Genomic DNA, 19,438 nt, shown 5'->3' on the forward strand with positions numbered 1-19,438 from the left:
AAATATATGTTTATACAGATTAGTGAAAGAAATATCTTAAATTTAAATATCAGGCTTGTACTTAAAAATACAAATAAGTATTCAGTTTTGTACCGCAGTAGATACACAGTTTTGTGCACCTGGGGCCCGTTTATATTGTATTTATTCTTTGTCTGATGTGGGAGTTTCTTCTTAAATATTGGGGTTATTTGTTCAGAGAGAGAGAGAGAGAGAGAGAGAAAGAGCGTGCAGACAGATGGCTACGCAAATATTAAAAGAGAGCGAGAGAATTTTGTCAGGAAGAGGAAGTAACACTTTGAAATTGGAGAGGTGATATTTCTCTAATGAATTTTACTGCAGAATGATTGTTAACCACACTAAAAAACATGTTTGACATAATTTACATAAATGGATATAGGGGCATATATTGCAATTGTTGAGGGACATAATTGGGGTAGAATAAGTACAGAATGACAATTTTGTTTAGATTCTTAAAATATTGAAGCATGAAACATTTACATATTCTGCAAATGCATTTTTGTCTCCAGCCCACTGACATTGACAGCTGAGCAACAAGGGCAGGACTGAATGTATTCACACAGAGTGCCAGAGAGGATTGCAGCAAATATTGGCAGGCACCTCTGATAATGGAAGGAGGGGGAAGGCCATTATATTGAACAGGCCTTGCCTTGAGAAGGTAGATACCAAAGTGGAGACCACACCGAAAATACAGCAAGGTGATGAGCAAGAGAAGGCCAGGAAGGAAGAGAAAGAGCGAGAGTCAGTCTGTCGGGGAGCACTGATGTAGACGTGAATGTGTAAGAATTGAAAAGACATGAGAGTTCGAGCCGTGGGGCTGTTCAGTGGCAGGATGGCAGACCGGGTTGGGGGTTAGGGTGGTTGTGGGGGATGTAAACAAATTATTACTAATCACTGGCCCTGTTCTTTCTATGGTGGCTGTCTCACTGCCCATCCCCCGGCACACATATTGTACATACACACCTGTCTTGACACCACCTGTTTCACACCATCGCTAACATGTCTCTATTATCAGCTTTACTGTCAGTCCAGTTTATTTAATGATCTTCCTAGCACAATAGAGAATATCAGCTGTAATCATCAACATGAAAAATAAAAGGCAAATTAATTAAAAATGGTCTGAATTAGATTGAAGTTAATAGAGTAATCAGCATGCTTCTTCTGATCTTTGTATAACTAATAATTATGCTCCAATCCATCTGTACAGCTTGACCAGATGGTAACAGCCATACTGTAACATCTCTGATGATGGCTCATGTTTTTTATGTTTAATGAAATCTGCAGTGACATCAATCATCATTTCCCCCACTGTGTTTAGGTATTATTTAGTCTTTTCTGCAACACCCACATTAGAGTTTTTATTCCATCCTCTGTTTATCAATTTCACTCTTTTTTTTTCCCAGTTCCTGATTTAGCCTCACTTTTCACTCTGTGAAATGGCTGAAGAGCTCACTCCCCTGCAACCTTTTCAAGTGACACACGGAGAGACACGGTACACAATGGCTGAAAAATTATTATATAACATTATCATGTCACTGGCACAACTACAAGTTGATATTCATACTAGCATGATGAACACACATGATCCACAGCCATTCTCAGACTCTGAGCTCATAAGAAGCAATAATTACGTATGTCATTATATCTGTTGACTGGTGTTTAATGGTGTTGATATTGGCCATATCATAGCATATAATCCATGCTTTCTGTTGTGATGTCAATACCTGAAACAAACTCACACTGACATACAAGTGTGTGTGTGTGTGTCTAATGAGGATTGGCTGAGCTAAATAAAGACTCTTACGGTAATCCACGGCCTACAGGAGACGTCTAATAATGAACTGTGAGGTCTCATACTGTGTGAGTGTATGTTTGTGTGTGATAGTGTCTGTCACAGTGCGTCTTATACTCCGTGTCTCAGTCTGTCTGCGATAATCGTTTTTATCGTTTCACAACAGGCTACTCTAGTTGTAGCCAGAATATTCCAGATAAAATGAAACAGAACACACACGTTAACAACTTGATGATTCATCCAGATGGCCTAATTCTTGTCCTGCCACTCCTTCTCAGGTGCTTTCACACCAATTTGCATCTTAGCTGTGTCCAAAATCCTTGCTCACTCATTCACTACTCCCTATAATAGACACCCAACACTTTACAACTATTAATCTTTGTATGAAACGTGACGAATAGCATTGATAGATTCTTAGCACAATGCTAACACACAAATAAAAAAGCAGTGATTATAGTGCACTATATAGTAAAAAGTGGGTGGTTTTAGTCGAAGCCCTTTATTCATGAGACCCCAATAACTCACATGTGACCCCAATGTTGTATGTGTTTAAATGTCACCCCACCAATTTGCAGGAGAGATGAGGACTAAACAAAAGCGATTGTTTGACATTTACTTTACTCTCATATCTGTATGTTTAATATTAGGCTGCAGCCGGTTAGCTTAATTTAGCATAAATTCTGGAAACAAGTCATTTAGCTTATCTAAGCATCAAGAAGGTCAGAAGGTAACAAAATCCACCAATCAGCACCTCTAAAGCTCACTAATTAACGCGTTATATCTCGCAGTGACAAGAATTCATGAAGTTGCAGCTCCCTGCCAAGACACAGTCTGGCACATAACCCCCTATAAAACAGCGACTTGTCATTTTTACACTTCAGTCTTTGTAGGGATTACATGAAAAAGAAACAGCTAGCTGTTTCCCTTAGTTTCTAGTCTGTATAGGCTAACCAGCTGCTGGCTGTAGCCTCATATTTAATGGACAGATGTGTGAGTGGTCTCGATCTTCTCATCTAGCCGAAAGAAAGCAAATAGCAGGTGATTTCCAAAAAAGCTGGACTATTGCTTTAAGGACTGCAGCCGTGGAATTAGTTTAATTTTGATAAGACATGTTAGCTGTAGCTCCAGCAATGTGGTCATCAGCTTCTTGTTCATGTCAGCACATTGATTCCACTCTTTGATACAGCTATTTCTACACCAAGTGTATTTTCAGCATGTCCTCAGATGAATTTAAACCTCTTGTCTTTCGTGTTTAGCTGACCTTGCACAGACCACATGTTCACTACAAATGTGTAACACATACCCTCCAGTGTTCTTTCCCCTACATGACTAAATAAACCGAGTGTTTTACAGCCAGTAGTGAGAACTCAAATGCAAGCATCAAAGCCGCAGAGATGTTTGCTCTCCATATAGAGAAAAAATCCTGTACACATATTTTTACCTTTGCAGCTTTCATTTTGTAATTGAATCCTGGGTAAAAAGGCACCTGTGACCCCTGTATTCACAATGATAACTGCTAATACTTCAGATGGTTCATCTATTATATTTTTCCATGTACAATCAGGAGACAGTAATGGCCACTTGTTAGACTAAATGTTTAGTCAATTACCTGCACTGAAACACGATTACAAAAACATTCAGAAGCGCCCATCAGTGTATTAGTTCTAGTTAAAGAAACATACATTCATTAGGATTGTGCCTGCTCTCCAGAGATGACAGGCCTGTCATTTGTCTGCTTCCTTCTCACAATCTCCCTCTGTCCCTATGGTGCCACCCCCTGACAGTCTCAATCTGTTGCCATGGCAACAGTACTGCACCACCATTACCACCACCAACAACCCACACCCACATCAACCCCAAGGGTCACAGACTGTGTCACTGTGACAAAAGAATAAAGTGCATTTACTTTGCAGTTACTTACAGTATTTGATATCCTATTTTCCGCCTATTATACTAAAATATATCATACTATATTAAGTGAATATTGTGTTAGGGGGAAATGTTTTTCAGTTTGTTTTTGTTTTTTTTGGTTAGGAATTTCCTCCAGCCAAGATGCAAGAGAAGCACAGTGGCCTACATACAAGACGCTTGTTGAATTGCCCTAGAAATGGATACAGCATAACCTCATAGACTAAAAACCTCATAGAAGACAACGTGTCCATACGTGTGTACACTATATCATAATGGGTTATCTTATAAATAAAGTGTATGCGGATATTGCCACCTGTCTGGAGTGTTTGTGGTATCAAGAGGTCAATAGAAGTTGCCTCCTGCAGTTGGAGAAAGAGGCTGTGGCTTGTACCAGCGTCTATTTGCTCAATAGCTACAACAGTCTGTACAGATGAAAGTTACAGACACACAGAAAACAAATACATGTAGAGAATGAGGAAGCAATGGTCTCTGGTGCATGCTAGCATTAGCATTGTCACCTTTGGCTGTGTAAATAATGCAAGGCAGTCATTGGCTGGTTATTTAATTATTCAGCAGGGGAGCGGATCACAAGATATAAGGTCCTAGCCCAAGACACAGGGACCAGACCTGCACAGCGACCACACACAGACACAGACAGACACTTACAGACATGAAAAGAAAAGACATGCAGAGCCAATCAGACCACCCGTCATCTGTATGCAGTGTCATGCCACTGCTTTGGTCTGACTCAGTATTTGTGCTAGATGACAGTGATTAATCATGATTTGTCATAAGGTGGCCCCTGCTGTCATCTGTAGATGTGTCAATAAAGCTGTGAGGTTTGATAATTTTATTCAGCTATGACTTTATGGCCCCACATCGGCCTGAACTCACTGATAGACAACATGAAATCAAAATAGACATCTGTGCAGGTCGCTCAGACAGCATCTTAGCTTAACATTCACATTTTAATATGTATGTATGTGTATATGTGTGCATGAACTTAATTCAGTATGTTCAGCTACAATAAAGCTTCAATGTGAAGCTAAAGAAAGGAGCAGAGGGAAGGGACATTAAATGGTCTATCTCTGAGGATGACTTGTCAGTCTACCCTAAAATATGACCTTTTCTCCCTCCCTCTCCCTTTCTACTCTCTTTCCCTCTCTCTGGGTTTCCATCATCTTTACTGGAGGCTGACACACAGGGTCACCAGAGGGGTCATCACCATGGCTACATCAATTAATTATAGAACCACACCCTTTCGAGCTAAGGGAATTAAGAAATGACCGGTCATAATGATGTGGTAGCTCTTAACGGCTGTGATGGCATGTGGTCTGGGTGGATGTGTATGCAGCCAGGTTTGCCTATAGGCCCCGTACAGCCAGGGCCGTGCAGTAAGAAGGAAGAGGAAGAATGACTACACTTACACTCCAGGTGCTTTTTCTTGGGCGCCATCACTTCATGAGTGGTGGCTTTGCAGACAGCCCGGGCCATATCTGATCCCGTTAGCTGGTATTGCGCAGCGGCAATGCGATCCGTGAGCGTTTGCCCCGACATTTTCTCTCCGTTGAATCGACCACCTCAGTAATGTATTTCACCACAGGGACGATGGGGAGGGGAAATATATGAATATAACCCAGCAGCTTCCCAAATGGTTCAACGAGCGGCGCTTTCCTCTTCCCCGACTGATAGGCCTGTGACCTTCTGTGTGGGCGGACAAAAAAGCACACAAAATGAGCTCACACCACCAGGATAAATGTTATATTCGCATCAAATCGCGCGGTCACGTTGATAATATGCGCGGAGACGTGAGTAGACTTACGCAAGGTTGTGAATTCCCCTCGGCTCGTCCCGTTATAGTCCTCCAACCGTTCAGTTCAGCACCTTGGACAGCTAATGCCACTCGGTTATGTAACACCCAACTGGCAATGAAAGCTATTTTCTCAGCCCGCAGCAATTTATTCTAAGAAGAGAAAATAGGCCAGTGTAAAAGGCTGTGCACGCTTTGATTGTCCAAAAAAAAAAAAAAGAAATCTTGGAAAATGACGGAATGTAAATCAACACCCCATAGGTCGGTCAAATATCCCGTTTGGAGGGTGCATCAGGTTTGGCTGTCTTTCCTCAGTGCATTGAACAAAAAAAAAAGCTTTCAAGATGAATGAATAAACTCGCAATTTCCTCCTCGGTTGTCAGGCTGCGGGGTTTCTTTCCTCTCGGACCCTGTCAGTTTCGGCTTAGATGTGCCGCTTCAGATGCTCTGGTTCTCCTCGATCGACAGAAAAATGCGCACCGCTCCCCGGTGGTGTCGCCAACACTGCGCAGCGCAGGATGCTCAGGAAGAGGAAAAGGCAGAAGGGAATTTCCTTTTTCTCCTTCCCCCTGTCGTTTGTTTATTTATTTAGCCTATCTATATGTCCATCTAGACTCTCCTCCCCCAGCGGGTGCTTGGACAGGGTTGGATGACACACGTCGCATCCCACGTCTCTTAAAGGGGAGTCTACATGGGGTCACTGTGTGCAGAAACCCCTATCACGATGCGCCAAAGGGTTAATATACGAGCGTGACTGTGGCTTATGTTGCTGCTGCATGTCAGCTATGCATCGCACAGGTTTGCACGTACAGGATGCAGAGAGACAGATGATGAAGGTGAAACACTTTCTGGTAGATTTAAGCAGACCCTCTGATTGCCCATACCACGGCATGTTTAGATTTGTGTTTGTGATCAGCTAAGTTGATCAGGGTTATATTCCGGCCTACAATACTGTTAAGACAAGAGCAAACAGAGCAGTTTTAAATGTGTCCAAACCCACCCCCCATATTTGTGCTACATGGGCCTAAAATAATGCTTTTCTTGGGGATATTTTAACCTAAAATGGATGTAACCACATCTGCTCTGAAGCAAGCAGCATGATATTTTGTAGGAACGAGCATATAACATTAAATAATAACTGTATATGGTCATTTTGCTCGGTGGCGGTGTTCAGGGCATCCCTACATCAGAGCCTTACTCCTCTAATGGGAGAAATACAGCGCACTGATAGGCACGCTGAACGTGCTTACGTCACGTGACGTGCACGGAACTGTAGCCACGTCGTCAATGAGAGGGAGGAACCGGAAGAACAGGAAGCGTTTCATTGACTACACTTCACTGCTTATCATCTAGAAGAACAGTAAGTGAATTAAAAAACAACTTAAAGCGCTTATAGTCACAGCTTTGTTTTGTCTTTTACGTTCATTCCCGGAGGCAGCAGTTTGTTCTGTGTGTTAATGTAGCTGAGGTCAAGTAAGTTGCTCTGTCATTCAATTAATGTGATTCACTTTATTGAGTTGATCTCTTTGGTAGACGACAGACTGCTGCAAACTTTGCCCCCTCGTCCTTTGACTTGTTATATGAAAGCTTGGTTGTTTTCAGTTGTCGTTTTAATCCAAATGTACGCGTGCATTATATTTTAATTCATGTGTAGCCTATGTTTGAAAAGCTTGGTAGATTTTTCAGTATGTTTTAGTTTATCATATAATTAAAATTCGACCTGCTTTAACTAGCTACAACATTAGAAGCCATCTTATATGTGTATGCAGTAATAATAGTACTAAAGTTGTAAATGAATAATACTTCGGTGTGTTTGTTATGTGTTCATGATGTGTTTTAGTGATGGCCCAGTTTGAGGAAGTATCAAAGAAGTCCAGTCTGCACCCTAAGCCTGCAGGTTTGGTTTTGCAGTATGGCACCGCTGGTTTCAGGACCAACGCCAAACAGCTGGATCACGTCATGTTCAGGATGGGACTGCTGGCCACCCTCCGCTCCAAAAAGACCGAAGCAACCATCGGAGTCATGGTCACCGCATCACACAACCCTGAGGTGAGAAGGAGGTTCAAAAACGTTAATATGCCACTTTATGTTAAACTGTGTGTCTTGCCATAGACACACAGTTTAATTTGTATTCTGTGTGGATCAAATTATTGGTTTTATTTTAAAATTCTCGGTTAACCTTTCAAGTCATAACCTTGTTTATTTGACCCCATGATGTTGTACTGCCAGTTTAACAACCCTAAAACACCTTGTAATCATAATCCTCCCCTTCAACATCCTCCCGTATGTCTTTTTATATCTGCACTCGTGTAGGAGGACAACGGCGTGAAGCTGGTTGACCCCATGGGGGAGATGGTGACTCCGACATGGGAGGGCTATGCCACCCAGCTGGCCAACGCCGAGCAGGAAGATTTGCTCGCTGCTCTGAAGGACGTTATAGAGAAGGAGGCCATAAACATGAGCCAGGAGGCTAACGTGTTTGTTGGCAAAGATACCAGGTATATGAACTTGTTTGGATTTCATAGATGGGCTCAAAATTAAACTAAATGCACTTTTACCAGGCTTTTATGCCACTTTGTGTCATTAATTCTAGACTCAAAAACAGGTATAACAAAAGACTAAAAAAAACACTTTTGTCCTTTGACTATAGAAGCAGCAGTGCCAGCCTTTCACAGGCAGTCCTGGATGGAGTATCTGCACTTGGTGGTCACAGCAAAGGTAGGTTTAATTAAACTTTAATAACCTCATGATATTCATTTGCTTACTTAGTTAGTGTCATTCATTTCTGTACCTTTTTTCCCTTCTTGTCTTGTTCATCAGACTATGGTTTGGTGACCACCCCACAGCTCCACTACATGGTTTGCTGTCAGAACACGCAGGGTAAATATGGAGAAGCCACAGTGGAAGGTTACTATAAGAAACTCTGCCAAGCTTTCATTCAGCTCACAAAGAATGTAAGAAAACAGGATGAGATCCCATGACTGTATTGAAGCCCTCTACATTTGGGTGTGTTTGTGCAATATATTCATCCATAACATAATAATTCCAGAAACCTCTACTTTCTCCCTCCCTCCATCTTTTTCTCTCTGGTAGACGTCCAATTGTACAGATGATCAGAAGCACCTCTCTGTGGACGGTGCTAATGGTATTGGGGCTCTAAAGGTGCGTGAGATGGAGAGTCACCTGAAGAAGGAGCTGCATATATCGCTGTTCAATGATGGCAGTAAAGGAAAGCTCAACCACCAGTGTGGGGCTGACTTTGTCAAAGTGCAGCAGAATGCTCCGACAGGTGCGACTTTATATGGTTCAAAGAGCAGAGAAAGTTGCAGATGGATATTATTTGTCTCTAAAGGAAAATACTTTATCTACTTTCTAATTATAGTATACTAGAGTGACAGCTAAACAGTAAATATGATGTATATGTGTCATACGAAGTCATTGATGCAATGTTTGACCACAAGATGGAGACTGTAAATCAGCAAACTGCCAAAGAACTATCATATATTTCAACATCTTATAACTTTTAATTTGATCCAAAATCCAATAATGTCCACTCCTCCTCTCCTCTTCCCTCTGTAAAGGCATTAAGATTAACCCAGGGGAGCGTGGCTGTTCCTTCGACGGCGATGCTGACCGAATAGTTTACTACTACACCGACACTGAAGGACAGTTTCACCTTCTGGATGGAGACAAAATCGCAACTCTCATCAGCACTTTCCTTAAAGAGCTGCTCACACAGGTAATCCCTCAAATACAAACATGAAAACAACAAATAGGCAGACTTACTCAAACTCTTAGTGAATGGTTTTTGTTTCTGTTCATACAGGCTGGTTTAGATCTGAAGATAGCTGTGGTGCAAACCGCTTATGCTAACGGAAGCTCAACACACTACCTGGAAGACACCATGAAGGTGAGGAAACACAAGTGCATTTTTAAAATGTATTTTTCTTCAAATGAATAAATATGTGCTTACATCTTTTCCTGTGATTTAGGTAATAGTGAGGTGCACTAAAACTGGAGTAAAGCACCTTCATCACGCAGCACAGGAGTTTGATATCGGTGTGTACTTCGAGGCTAACGGTCACGGCACTGTGAGTAGATCAGACACACACACTCTGACAGATCACACACAAGCACAATCTTGTGGTATATCTGGTGTCATTAATTAATTAGTAATACATAGTTCTGATATTATGTGTCACAATGTGGGTTGCGGTCAGGTGTTGTTCAGTAAGGCGGCGGAAGAGAAGATCCGGCAGCTAGCTGAGAACCCAGGCGCCGACGACGAGATGAAGAGAGCGGCTCTCCTGCTGCAGAACACTGTGAACGTCATCAACCAGGTGGACACACACATACCAACACACACTGAACCATTAAAGCAACGAGCTCATTGTTTTACTGACTCGCAGTTCTGATGTGTTACTTTGTGTTTTTATCTTTAAAGACTGTAGGTGATGCTATTTCTGACATGCTGCTGATTGAAGCCATATTAGCCATCAAGGGTATGACTATCCAGCAGTGGGACGCCATCTACAGCGACCTGCCAAACAGGCAGCTCAAAGTCAAGGTTCTCATTAATTTATGTATTATAATGTATAATATTTCTGATAGGTAATCTTGTAGGGAAATACGTCACCTTAGTGTTGTGACAATCCTGGAAAGTGCTTGAAGTTTAGGGGAAATTATTTAAAATGTATTAGATAAATCTGAATTTTGGTGTAAAAAATATTAAAGACTTGGCCTCACTTCTCTCCATCCCTGAAGAGCTGCTTCTGATAGATCTTTTTTATATAATAGCAGTTTTAAAATTAAAGCGTCATTGTGATTTCTTGACTTGGAGAATTCATGAGCAAGTAATTAGACTTAAGTGCAAGTCTTACCCAAACATGACATTCATTATGAGTTCCTAAATTTCACCAACAAGACCTTTATAATTCGATATACCTGTGACTGCAGTAACCCTAGACCTGGTAGCGTTTCATTCTCTCACTCAACACTTCAGGACAGCAGACCTGTGTTTGTTACTTTTCTCTTTTGCTGTTTTGTACATGATCTGTACTCCCATCAGTTCCACTTCCACACACGTATTTGTGCGTAAGCAGTTATAAATAGATGTATTTGTGCTTTCTGTAGGTGTCGGACCGCAGGGTGATAGACACAACGGATGCAGAGAGAAAGGCAGTGAGCCCAGCGGGACTGCAGGAGGCCATTGACAGTTTAGTGAAGAAGTACAGACTGGCCCGCTCCTTTGTGAGACCCTCCGGCACTGAGGATGTCGTGAGAGTTTACGCAGAGGCAGAAACACAGGTGAGAGTTTCTTTTGGTCCACTTTTGAGACTTTTTTCTGTCCTTTTGCTTTTATTCTCTGATACATAGAGGCGATGTGTTTGTGTTCTAGGAGAGTGCTGATGACCTGGCACATGAAGTCAGCCTTGCAGTTTATCGTCTTGCTGGCGGAGTCGGGGATGAACCCAAACCGTTGCACTAGGAACACAAAATAACACGATAACAAATCAATCAGTGCTTTTTGAAGGAAATGCCAGTTGATAATCTCATTTTCTAAAGTTGTAATTTATCAAAATTCCTTCCTGTTTGGCAAAGTGCCAAATCATTTTGTACTATTAATTGCACTTAGCACTTCACTCCAATTTTCTATTTCTTTGTGTTTGTCTGTCATTGTGAAGATATGGGACACGCTGGGGAGACAATGAAAGGGTTTTATGCTGCTATGAGTAACACTACTCTTGGCTTGTTATTGCATCCTAAACAGGCAGCCGTGTGCCTGTGAATTATGGGTTTCTATTTAATATCGATACTTTACTGTATAGGTTTTAATGCTGGTTTCAATCGGATTTTGGTTATGATGCAACTTCCTACTAAATGAAATCTTTTTCAATAGTTACTGTATGTAATTTCTTTGCTTAGTAAACATTGAAATTAAATCACAAGTTTACATGAGAGGAGTTTGTAGCAATTGGTCTTCCCTTTATTGTCAGTTGCTGCTTTGGATTAAATAAATAGTGGAAAAGAAAAAGAGTCATGTAAGTGTGTGCGTGTTTTTCATTCTTTCAATTCACACTGATGAATCCTTTTGATTTTAAATAAAAAAAACACAGTTATAATTGCTTGCTGTTTATTTAGTTACTTTGAAAGACATGTTCCCGACACACAGGAGGATTAAAAGAACAGAAAGCCAGAGGGAGTTAGGAGCAGGCAGAGCAGAGTGATGTGACAGTCCATGGAGGACAAACACAATCCCTGAAATGGGCATAAGTACAAGTACTGCTGCGCATTGTGTTTTTTTCTTAAATTAAATATTGAATTTAAAAAATTCAAAGCAGTGAAAACACCTGAATAACATTACATATAATATTGCCGTTCAGCTTATAGTTAGAAAGAGTCGCCCAGAGAGATTTGGGGTTGATGAATGGTCTATTCTTCATCTGTGTCTTCGGCTGCTCCAGAAATGATGATGGTGCGTTCCTGTGTGTCGCTCTCAAAAGTGTCCTCGTCTGTCTTAACTGTTCTGGGGAAAAAACAAGAATAGGTGGAGAAATAAGATTAAAAAATGTTTCTGTATCCGGTGACTATGTCAGCGGTTCGGCTCGAGAACAATTACAAATGACACTCTCTACCTGATGAGGACAGTCTTCCTCTCAGACACCTCAGTCGCCTGCTCCTCTAAGTCTGTCTGGGTGTCTGATGAGGCCACTTCCACTCTTGCTCCGCCAGCACCTGCAGCTTTCTCGGCCCTGCTACCGGATGAATCACAGAGGGCTCCGTCTAGCTTTGAAGCCGTTGCAGGGGCTGAGCTATCAGAGGCTGAGGCTGAGGTCGCACGCATGCCAACACTGGAAGTGAGGTGCATCCCACCAGTCAGGGACAGGTTTTGGACCATGGTGCTCAGACGGCTGTCTTCCCCCTCAATCAGCTTCCTGAGACAAATAAACAGATGGGAGGGGAGTTAGAATGAATTCTGCATATAAATAGAAAAATACCCAATGTGCAGTGACATTTTATAAGCTCCAATTGCAATGTTTCTCCTTTCCACTGGACCTTATGAACTAAGGGCAGATGTTAGGTTTTGTTCACCTGTAGGTGGTGATCTCAATCTCCAGGGCCATCTTCACATTTAGCAGGTCCTGGTATTCCCGCAGCAGCAGAGCGATCTTCTCTTTGGTCATCTTCAGATCCAACTTGATTGCCTCTATACGCTCCTGTTTCAGTACAGAATAGAATTATTTTAAGGTGTCTTGGGCCACAGGATATCCTGTATCCTACTGTGTGAACAGCCTGAGTGAATATAAATAAAAGCAATGGCACATCGTGTCACTTACCTGTAAGTCCTCCTCCTTCTTCTTATATTTTTCCACTGCATCACGAATCTGAGCCTCCAAGTACTCATTCCTCGTCTGCGCTGCATCCAGTTCACGTTGCTTGCTGAGAATCTATACACGCGCAGCTTTTTTTAAGCAAAGAGGTGGTTGTAGTAACCATGAACAAGAATAGGAAATCATACTCACATCCCTCTTATAGCCTGCGATTTCCTCCCTCACACTTCGAAGACTCTGAGCGTGTTTGGTGGAGGCGTTGCTCAGGTCCTGAAACTTTGACCCGTACCAAGCGTCCATTTCCTGAAGAACCAACATTAACAGTGTTTCAGTAGATTATTGTATTATTCAATAGTTTTTTTATTGCCATACAATAGCATTTCTTGCATGTTATTTCTAACCCAAACAATAATGATGAACATTTGTGTTAATAACATCAGTTGTTACACTTCATTGTTGCACTAATGCATCGTACCTGTAGGTTTTTGGCGGCAATGCTGTCATACTGAGACTGAATCTGTCTGAGAGCAGTGGAGAGGTCTGGGAGGCCAAAGCTCAGGTCCACCTTGGTGGCTACTGTGTAGATCTGCTGCATCAGTTCCTCGATTTCCTTGCAGTGGATCATAAACAACCAGAAGTTAAAAGACTGAGAATATATGCTGTGGTCTCTACCTCCAATATGAAAGATGATTTTATTAATCTGGTATGTGGGTAAGTCATATCCTTAATAACATAAACGTGTTGTTATAAAGGAAGGTTCACTCCACCGCTCTGCTCCATAGGTTAGTCACAGCTTTCCCCTTTAGCTTCCTATGAGGCCCTCACACCATGTTGATAATTACCATGTTTACGGTCTCACTCACTCTGTATCCATCACGAGCTCTCGATGTAAGTATAACCTGTCATAGCAATACTTGTTAACCCATTAAACCATTAACGATAAAATGAAAGGCATGCCAGCCACCGGCCACTGACTCATATACACAGTATGTGGTAGACAAACATGCATTACCTCTTTGTGCACTCTCTGCAGGAAGGCCAGCTCAACCTCCAGATGTTCCAGGTGTTTCTCCAGCACAATCCGTGCTGAGGTTGCTCTATCCACATCCTGGGACATTGAACAACATAATATTTGAAGGGGTTTGGTTCATTTGATTCATTAATCTCCAATTAAAATACAGAAACATACTAAATTCGAAGTTGTGAAAAGACTTTCTATTGTTCCTTACTGGACGGAGAACCTCAATGTCATGCTCCGTCTTTTTCCGAGCGACCACAGCCTCATCATATTTGGCCTTTAGCATGTCCAACTGGCCCAACATGGCCTCCTTAGCTGCCAAAGACACATCCTGGCCACAACAGATAGATAAACAGCAAAATGATCAAACATGGAAACAATGCAGCTGAAAAGGAGCACGAATGTTAAAATATTTTGAACACACCTGGCTTCTATACCAGCCACAACATTTACAATCTAAACATGTTGTGGTCATAAGATATGACCTCTCTCACCCTCTGGGCTCTCATTTGCACGGCGACCCTGTTGAGATCGTTCAGCTGGGCCTCGTACAGCTGCCTGAGGCCTGATGGTCTGACATGGCGGCTCTTCAGGGTCTGAATCTCAGCCTCCAGCAGCTTGTTTTTTGACTCCAGGGTTCGCACCTACAGTATAAGAAGAAATACAGGAGACATACCTGATGATTACAATATTAGTTCAGATTGAAAGTTGATGATGATTTGTGGCAGAGTGATACATGAGCCAATGTTGGTGTGGTTGGTCCTCTTGCCTTTTCAATATATGCTGCCAGGCGGTCGTTGAGGGCCACCATCTCCTGCCTCTCATTGGTTCTAGTCGTCATAAAGGCCTGGTTCTCTGCTGCAGCCGCATCCAGGTCCAGTTTTGGCCCAAGTCCCATGGACATGCCAAAGCACAGCGCTCCCATACTCACACTGCTGTAGACAGGACCAGAAAAGAGTTCCCAGTAGATGAATCATAGTTTGGATTTCATGGAAAGTTTAACTTATTTATCTATTGGGTACTTATTATGCACTCACACTGTAACAGTCTCATTACTGCAATGGGAGAATCTCATAAATGCAGTGATTTACAATTATGTATTTAAATTTGCTGCACATTAATACAAGTGAATGGGAGTCAGTACAACACTGTGACAGGTGACTCACCTGGTCATGCGAGCCCTATCGGAGATGGCCCTGCGCCCCATCGTCCCACCGCTCCTGGTGAAGCTGGCCGACCGATGGCGGGTGTCCCTGCGGGTGGGAGAGGGACTAGACACCCGGACCTGGGAGGAAAGAGGGGAGGCAAAGGTGCCCTCGAAATGCCGGCGGTATGAAGACATCCTCTCTGGACTGCGGCTCATGTTGACGCTCCTGTAGCTTCTGCAACTTCAACTTGGAGACTTGAAACTGGTCACACATTTAGTCTGTGGTGGGCTCTTTATATCCTCAGCCCTTCCCTAAACACTACAGAGGAATGTTGAACCTCCCCAACCCGAGGGTGAATGTCCCTACAAACATCTATCAAGGTTACGCCAATTAACTTATTATAGGCGGTTGAAAGAATCTTAATTGTGTAATAATGAAAATATCTGTTGACTTGTCTGCACGCTCTGATTCATTTAACGTGTGTAAATACATAACTGCATATACCGCTGTGCACTTACTCATAATGTTGCGTTAAGTGTTTTGCTCTGAGTGTGTTTAATTCTGGAGCACATCCATCAATCTGTCACTCCACACACCCGGAACTTAAAATCCGGAACCATCCCACCGCACCAGCTGCCATCCACCGGAAGGTTGTTATTGTTACTCCGGTGTCTGCTTAGCGTTACTACTTTGCCCGTTTTGTCTACTTCTTTGTAGCAAAGTAATCTTAATTTAAAGTGAGCTCCTCTACCTCAACTGCTGCGACATGGCGGGAAACTTCTGGCAGAGTTCTCATTAGTATGTTTTTATTCACATTTTGACTTTTTACGTCTTTATTTAGTAGATTCGCGTCGCTGTTGTGAGGCCTAGCTAGCGCTGCCGTACGTCAAAGCCATCAGTTTCTGTCGAAGTATTGCTACGATGTAAACTAGCTGTATACATAAATACAGTAGGAAAACACATTAAAGATAAAGGCTGTTGTAAAATCTGAATTAGACCAGCTTACTTTTATGTTTTTCATGCTTTGCGACGGGGATATAGCTGGCTAACAGTGGCTTATGATGATACTGTTGTGCTTCCCGCTAGCTTGGTTGATGACACTTTGACTAACCAGAGTAACTGTGAGTATAATAAAATAATAATGTGTTTTATTTAACCCGTAATAGCTTGCAGTGGGTTCTGGACAAACAGGACCTGATGAAAGAGCGCCAGAAGGATCTGAAGTTCCTTTCAGAAGAGGAGTACTGGAAGCTGCAGATTTTCTTTGCCAATGGTATTTGTTTCATAACTTCTTGGATTAAATAACACAGTACATGTGTGCTACTAATGCTGTCTAACTGATTGTTGGATTGTATTTTCTACATATAAGTAGTCTAGTTGCCTTTAACGTGCTCAGTGTATTTGTTCTGAATTATTAACAGATAGTTAAGTTGATGTTTAACTCTGTCTGGTTCAGTGATCCAGGCTTTGGGGGAACACCTGAAGCTGCGGCAGCAGGTCATTGCCACTGCAACTGTCTACTTCAAACGCTTCTATGCAAGGTAAGGAAGAGGTATCAGCGTAATACTCATGAGAGGATATTAGAATAAGTTTGATTTTGGACCTTGGTTGTATTAATGTAGCTGTCCAACTTAAATATTGTCCTGCCATTGTCTGTCTTCACTACATTTGGCACATTTATTTGATATTTTTATCTGAAAACGTGAATAACTCTATAATATTCAGATAACTAATGATATTTTATTCTCAGAAACCATGTAACCCACCTCGTTTAGATCAGAATATTTTATAAAAAAACATCTGTGCATTGTCCAAATAGAACACAATATTGTTGATTAGCTATAGTACGGTTATGATGTTAATATTACATAGCCTTTAACATAGCAAGTTAAACGTTTGAGCTGATGCACACCTTCCCTTTTTCCCTTAAAGTATGTCACATGTTAACTCACGTATTGTAGCTCTAAGCAGTGCTTATGATCGTCATTGTCACCTAATCTCCACTGCGTCCCTGCTCATCCAACGCTGATAAATCTCTTATTTCTTTTTGTTCACAGGTATTCCCTGAAAAGTATAGATCCGGTACTCATGGCTCCTACCTGTGTTTTCCTGGCCTCTAAAGTTGAGGTATGGAAGTGTCTGTGGTGCCAGGAAGACAAGAATTTTACACTTTTGCACATTTTCACCACCTCAACTTTAATAATGAGCAAGATAGTCTGTCTCATGTTCCATTTCTTTACATCTTTGGAAGAGGCAGTTTTTGTGGGTGGTGATGTGGCTTTCACATGGAGTGACACGCTGTCCTGCTGCTCATCCGAGTCCCCCAGTAGCTCCACCCTGGTCTGTTTCATCTGTGCTATATTAACTTATCTAAGCACAAACATTTATGTCCTTTCAGGAATTTGGAGTTGTGTCCAATACCAGGCTGATCTCTGCAGCGACATCTGTGTGTAAGTCGTTAAGCAACACATTTACTAAACTTAAAAGTAGTAGTAGTTGTAGTAGTAATAATAATAATAATAATAATAATAATAATAATAATAATAGTAGTAGTAGTAATAATAATAATAATAATAATAATAATAATAATAATAGTAGTAGTAGTAGTAGTAGTAGTAGTAGTAGTGTTTCCTGTTCACTGAGACAGTATAATTGTTTTTCTCCAACAGTGAAAACAAGATTTTCCTATGCCTTTCCAAAGGAGTTCCCTTACAGAATGAATCATGTGAGTAAAATACCTGTTAGAATTTACATTTTACAACACTAAGTGTAAAGTAAAAACTAGCATTAGAAATAACATTAATTATACAGTAAATGCAGCAACATAAAGAAGACAAGTGAAGTCATAACCCTGCCAGCTGTCTAATGATACAAGTGCCTAATATGTGTGTGTTTGTGTTTAAGGGATGAACAAAGTTTGAGTAAGAGTCCGACTTAAAGGAGAGCTTGAAACTAAAGTGTGCACTGATGCTAAAACAAAGTTAGAAATAATTTACCAGTAACTGAAGTATCAATATGCTGGTGGATTAGCAATGCTGTGAATCAATCACATAACAGTTCCCTGCTTTCTCTGCCGAGTTATTTATGCACTGCCGTGCTGCATTACAGCATACCAAAAACCCCTTACACTGTATCACAGTGTTGCCATGTGAGTGCGTACCAGTGCGCGAGATTCCACAACTAATGTTCGCAAACCTCCGATAAAAATCTTGTTGCTGTGGGAGATGGCTCCGGCTTCGGCTGCCCGTGTACCACTGCGCATGCATTGGTACCGCATTTCTCACTGTGGTGTCAAGTGGCGTGCATTTTATTTGTCCAGCGTCTCCGCCGAGTTGCCAGGACGTCACCAGGGTTGTTCTGACACGCTGCTGTCCAGAGAGCTGTGTAAACTATTATTTATAGTGAGCCACCGGGGAGCGATAAAAGGAGGGAGTGGTTCACACAGTAGAGAATGAGTTAGCGGGGAGCTGCAACTCCAAAACATAAATTCTCGAGTCCAGTCTGCAGACGTAGTAATAATGATGGCGTAAAAGGTTTATGTGTTGGACATGTGATTGAGGAATGGTGTTCCCTTCTCAGGCAAATGTATACATTTGACTAGGTATGAATATTTCATCTAATATGCTGCAGTGAGGGAGTTTAAAGTAGTTAAAGCATCGTTTTCAGCTTCAAAATTGTGTATTTTTACAATTTAACTGCTCTGATATGTTATATATAAATTTAAAATATGTGTCTTTACAGATATTAGAATGTGAGTTCTACCTTCTTGAGTTGATGGTGAGTGGAGAGAGCTTTGTATCATTGTTGCTGTACTGTTGGCTGTATTTTGCTTGATTGGATGAGTACTTACTTTTGATATAATCTATTTTTCAGGACTGCTGCCTGATAGTGTACCACCCCTACAGACCACTGTTGCAGTATGTGCAGGATATGGGACAGGAAGACATGCTGCTGCCCCTGGCTTGGTATGATACCGTCTTTGTACATTCATCTGGAAATGATCTGGTGATGTGACGAATAAATCCACAACATACCCGATTTAGCTGCCGTTGGTGGGCTCACTCAGTGTCTCTCTCTTCCGCAGGCGAATAGTGAACGACACATACAGGACAGATCTGTGTCTACTCTACCCTCCCTTCATGATTGCCTTGGGTAAGATCGACAGCATGCATTTCTCATTGCAAATATTTAACGTAGTTAGCGACTTAAAATAAGATTTATTAGATGTAACATGATCATCTGTTCTTCATTTCCCCTCCACAGCCTGTCTGCATGTTGCGTGTGTGGTACAGCAAAAAGATGCCAGGCAGTGGTTTGCAGAGCTCTCTGTTGACATGGACAAAGTAAGAACAGCCTCAGTCTCACACGTCCTTTTTAAATGTTTTGATGTTGGATAATCTGAACAAATTC

The 19,438-nt window shown here is 41.7% G+C and overlaps 4 protein-coding genes across 7 annotated transcripts in view; 2 read left to right on the forward strand and 2 right to left on the reverse strand.

The window, feature by feature from the left end:
* snap91b (synaptosome associated protein 91b) overlaps nucleotides 1–6,115 on the reverse strand; it is a 23,598-nt gene extending 17,483 nt beyond the window's left edge. For all 4 annotated transcript variants that reach the window (XM_035678189.1, XM_035678192.1, XM_035678191.1 and 1 more), the window contains exons 1-2: nucleotides 5,544–6,115; nucleotides 5,149–5,425 (exon numbers count right to left, since the gene is read on the reverse strand). In XM_035678189.1, the coding sequence (XP_035534082.1) occupies nucleotides 5,149–5,278 (130 nt within the window). In that variant the 5' untranslated portion in view covers nucleotides 5,279–5,425; nucleotides 5,544–6,115. The remainder of the gene's footprint in view (nucleotides 1–5,148; nucleotides 5,426–5,543) is intronic.
* A 681-nt stretch (nucleotides 6,116–6,796) lies between these two features.
* pgm3 (phosphoglucomutase 3) lies at nucleotides 6,797–11,565 on the forward strand. Its single transcript, XM_035678193.1, has 13 exons — nucleotides 6,797–6,891; nucleotides 7,372–7,580; nucleotides 7,845–8,029; nucleotides 8,182–8,249; nucleotides 8,352–8,485; nucleotides 8,625–8,820; nucleotides 9,113–9,270; nucleotides 9,358–9,441; nucleotides 9,524–9,622; nucleotides 9,752–9,871; nucleotides 9,976–10,098; nucleotides 10,665–10,838; nucleotides 10,930–11,565. Coding segments are annotated over exons 1-13 (1,641 nt in total). The 5' UTR covers nucleotides 6,797–6,890; the 3' UTR covers nucleotides 11,020–11,565.
* A 152-nt stretch (nucleotides 11,566–11,717) lies between these two features.
* ngs (notochord granular surface) lies at nucleotides 11,718–15,563 on the reverse strand. The gene is made up of 11 exons (XM_035678194.1): nucleotides 15,047–15,563; nucleotides 14,650–14,815; nucleotides 14,375–14,524; nucleotides 14,092–14,211; nucleotides 13,875–13,970; nucleotides 13,338–13,472; nucleotides 13,055–13,165; nucleotides 12,869–12,979; nucleotides 12,624–12,748; nucleotides 12,167–12,466; nucleotides 11,718–12,057 (listed from the first exon to the last, which is right to left on the reverse strand). The coding sequence occupies exons 1-11, from the start codon at nucleotides 15,241–15,243 to the stop codon at nucleotides 11,964–11,966; spliced, it is 1,605 nt and encodes a 534-aa protein (XP_035534087.1). The 5' UTR covers nucleotides 15,244–15,563; the 3' UTR covers nucleotides 11,718–11,963.
* Nucleotides 15,564–15,678: 115 nt separating this feature from the next.
* The window catches only part of ccnc (cyclin C), a 6,964-nt gene continuing 3,204 nt past the window's right edge, over nucleotides 15,679–19,438 (forward strand). Inside the window, exons 1-10 of the mRNA XM_035678195.1 lie at nucleotides 15,679–15,826; nucleotides 16,195–16,301; nucleotides 16,485–16,569; nucleotides 17,086–17,155; nucleotides 17,427–17,478; nucleotides 17,698–17,753; nucleotides 18,770–18,805; nucleotides 18,902–18,993; nucleotides 19,113–19,180; nucleotides 19,292–19,371. Coding sequence (XP_035534088.1) covers nucleotides 15,795–15,826; nucleotides 16,195–16,301; nucleotides 16,485–16,569; nucleotides 17,086–17,155; nucleotides 17,427–17,478; nucleotides 17,698–17,753; nucleotides 18,770–18,805; nucleotides 18,902–18,993; nucleotides 19,113–19,180; nucleotides 19,292–19,371 — 678 coding nt within the window. The 5' untranslated portion in view covers nucleotides 15,679–15,794. The remainder of the gene's footprint in view (nucleotides 15,827–16,194; nucleotides 16,302–16,484; nucleotides 16,570–17,085; nucleotides 17,156–17,426; nucleotides 17,479–17,697; nucleotides 17,754–18,769; nucleotides 18,806–18,901; nucleotides 18,994–19,112; nucleotides 19,181–19,291; nucleotides 19,372–19,438) is intronic.

This window comes from Morone saxatilis, unplaced genomic scaffold (genome assembly GCF_004916995.1).
Source record: "Morone saxatilis isolate NCDOM2014 unplaced genomic scaffold, NCSU_SB_2.0 Contig7, whole genome shotgun sequence".
NCBI classification, from domain to species: domain Eukaryota; kingdom Metazoa; phylum Chordata; class Actinopteri; family Moronidae; genus Morone; species Morone saxatilis.

Bases quoted from the DNA above. Each gene is read 5' to 3' on its own strand.
- ngs (XM_035678194.1), bottom strand. From the start codon at position 15,243: ATGAGCCGCAGTCCAGAGAGGATGTCTTCATACCGCCGGCATTTCGAG. The intron at 14,212-14,374 runs GTGAGAGAGGTC...TGTTGTGGCCAG, and splicing joins TGCAAATGAGAGCCCAGAGG to GATGTGTCTTTGGCAGCTAA. The intron at 12,058-12,166 runs GTAGAGAGTGTC...TTTTTTCCCCAG, and splicing joins AGGAAGACTGTCCTCATCAG to AACAGTTAAGACAGACGAGG.
- pgm3 (XM_035678193.1), top strand. The intron at 9,271-9,357 runs GTAATCCCTCAA...CTGTTCATACAG, and splicing joins TTAAAGAGCTGCTCACACAG to GCTGGTTTAGATCTGAAGAT. The intron at 9,623-9,751 runs GTGAGTAGATCA...GGTTGCGGTCAG, and splicing joins AGGCTAACGGTCACGGCACT to GTGTTGTTCAGTAAGGCGGC.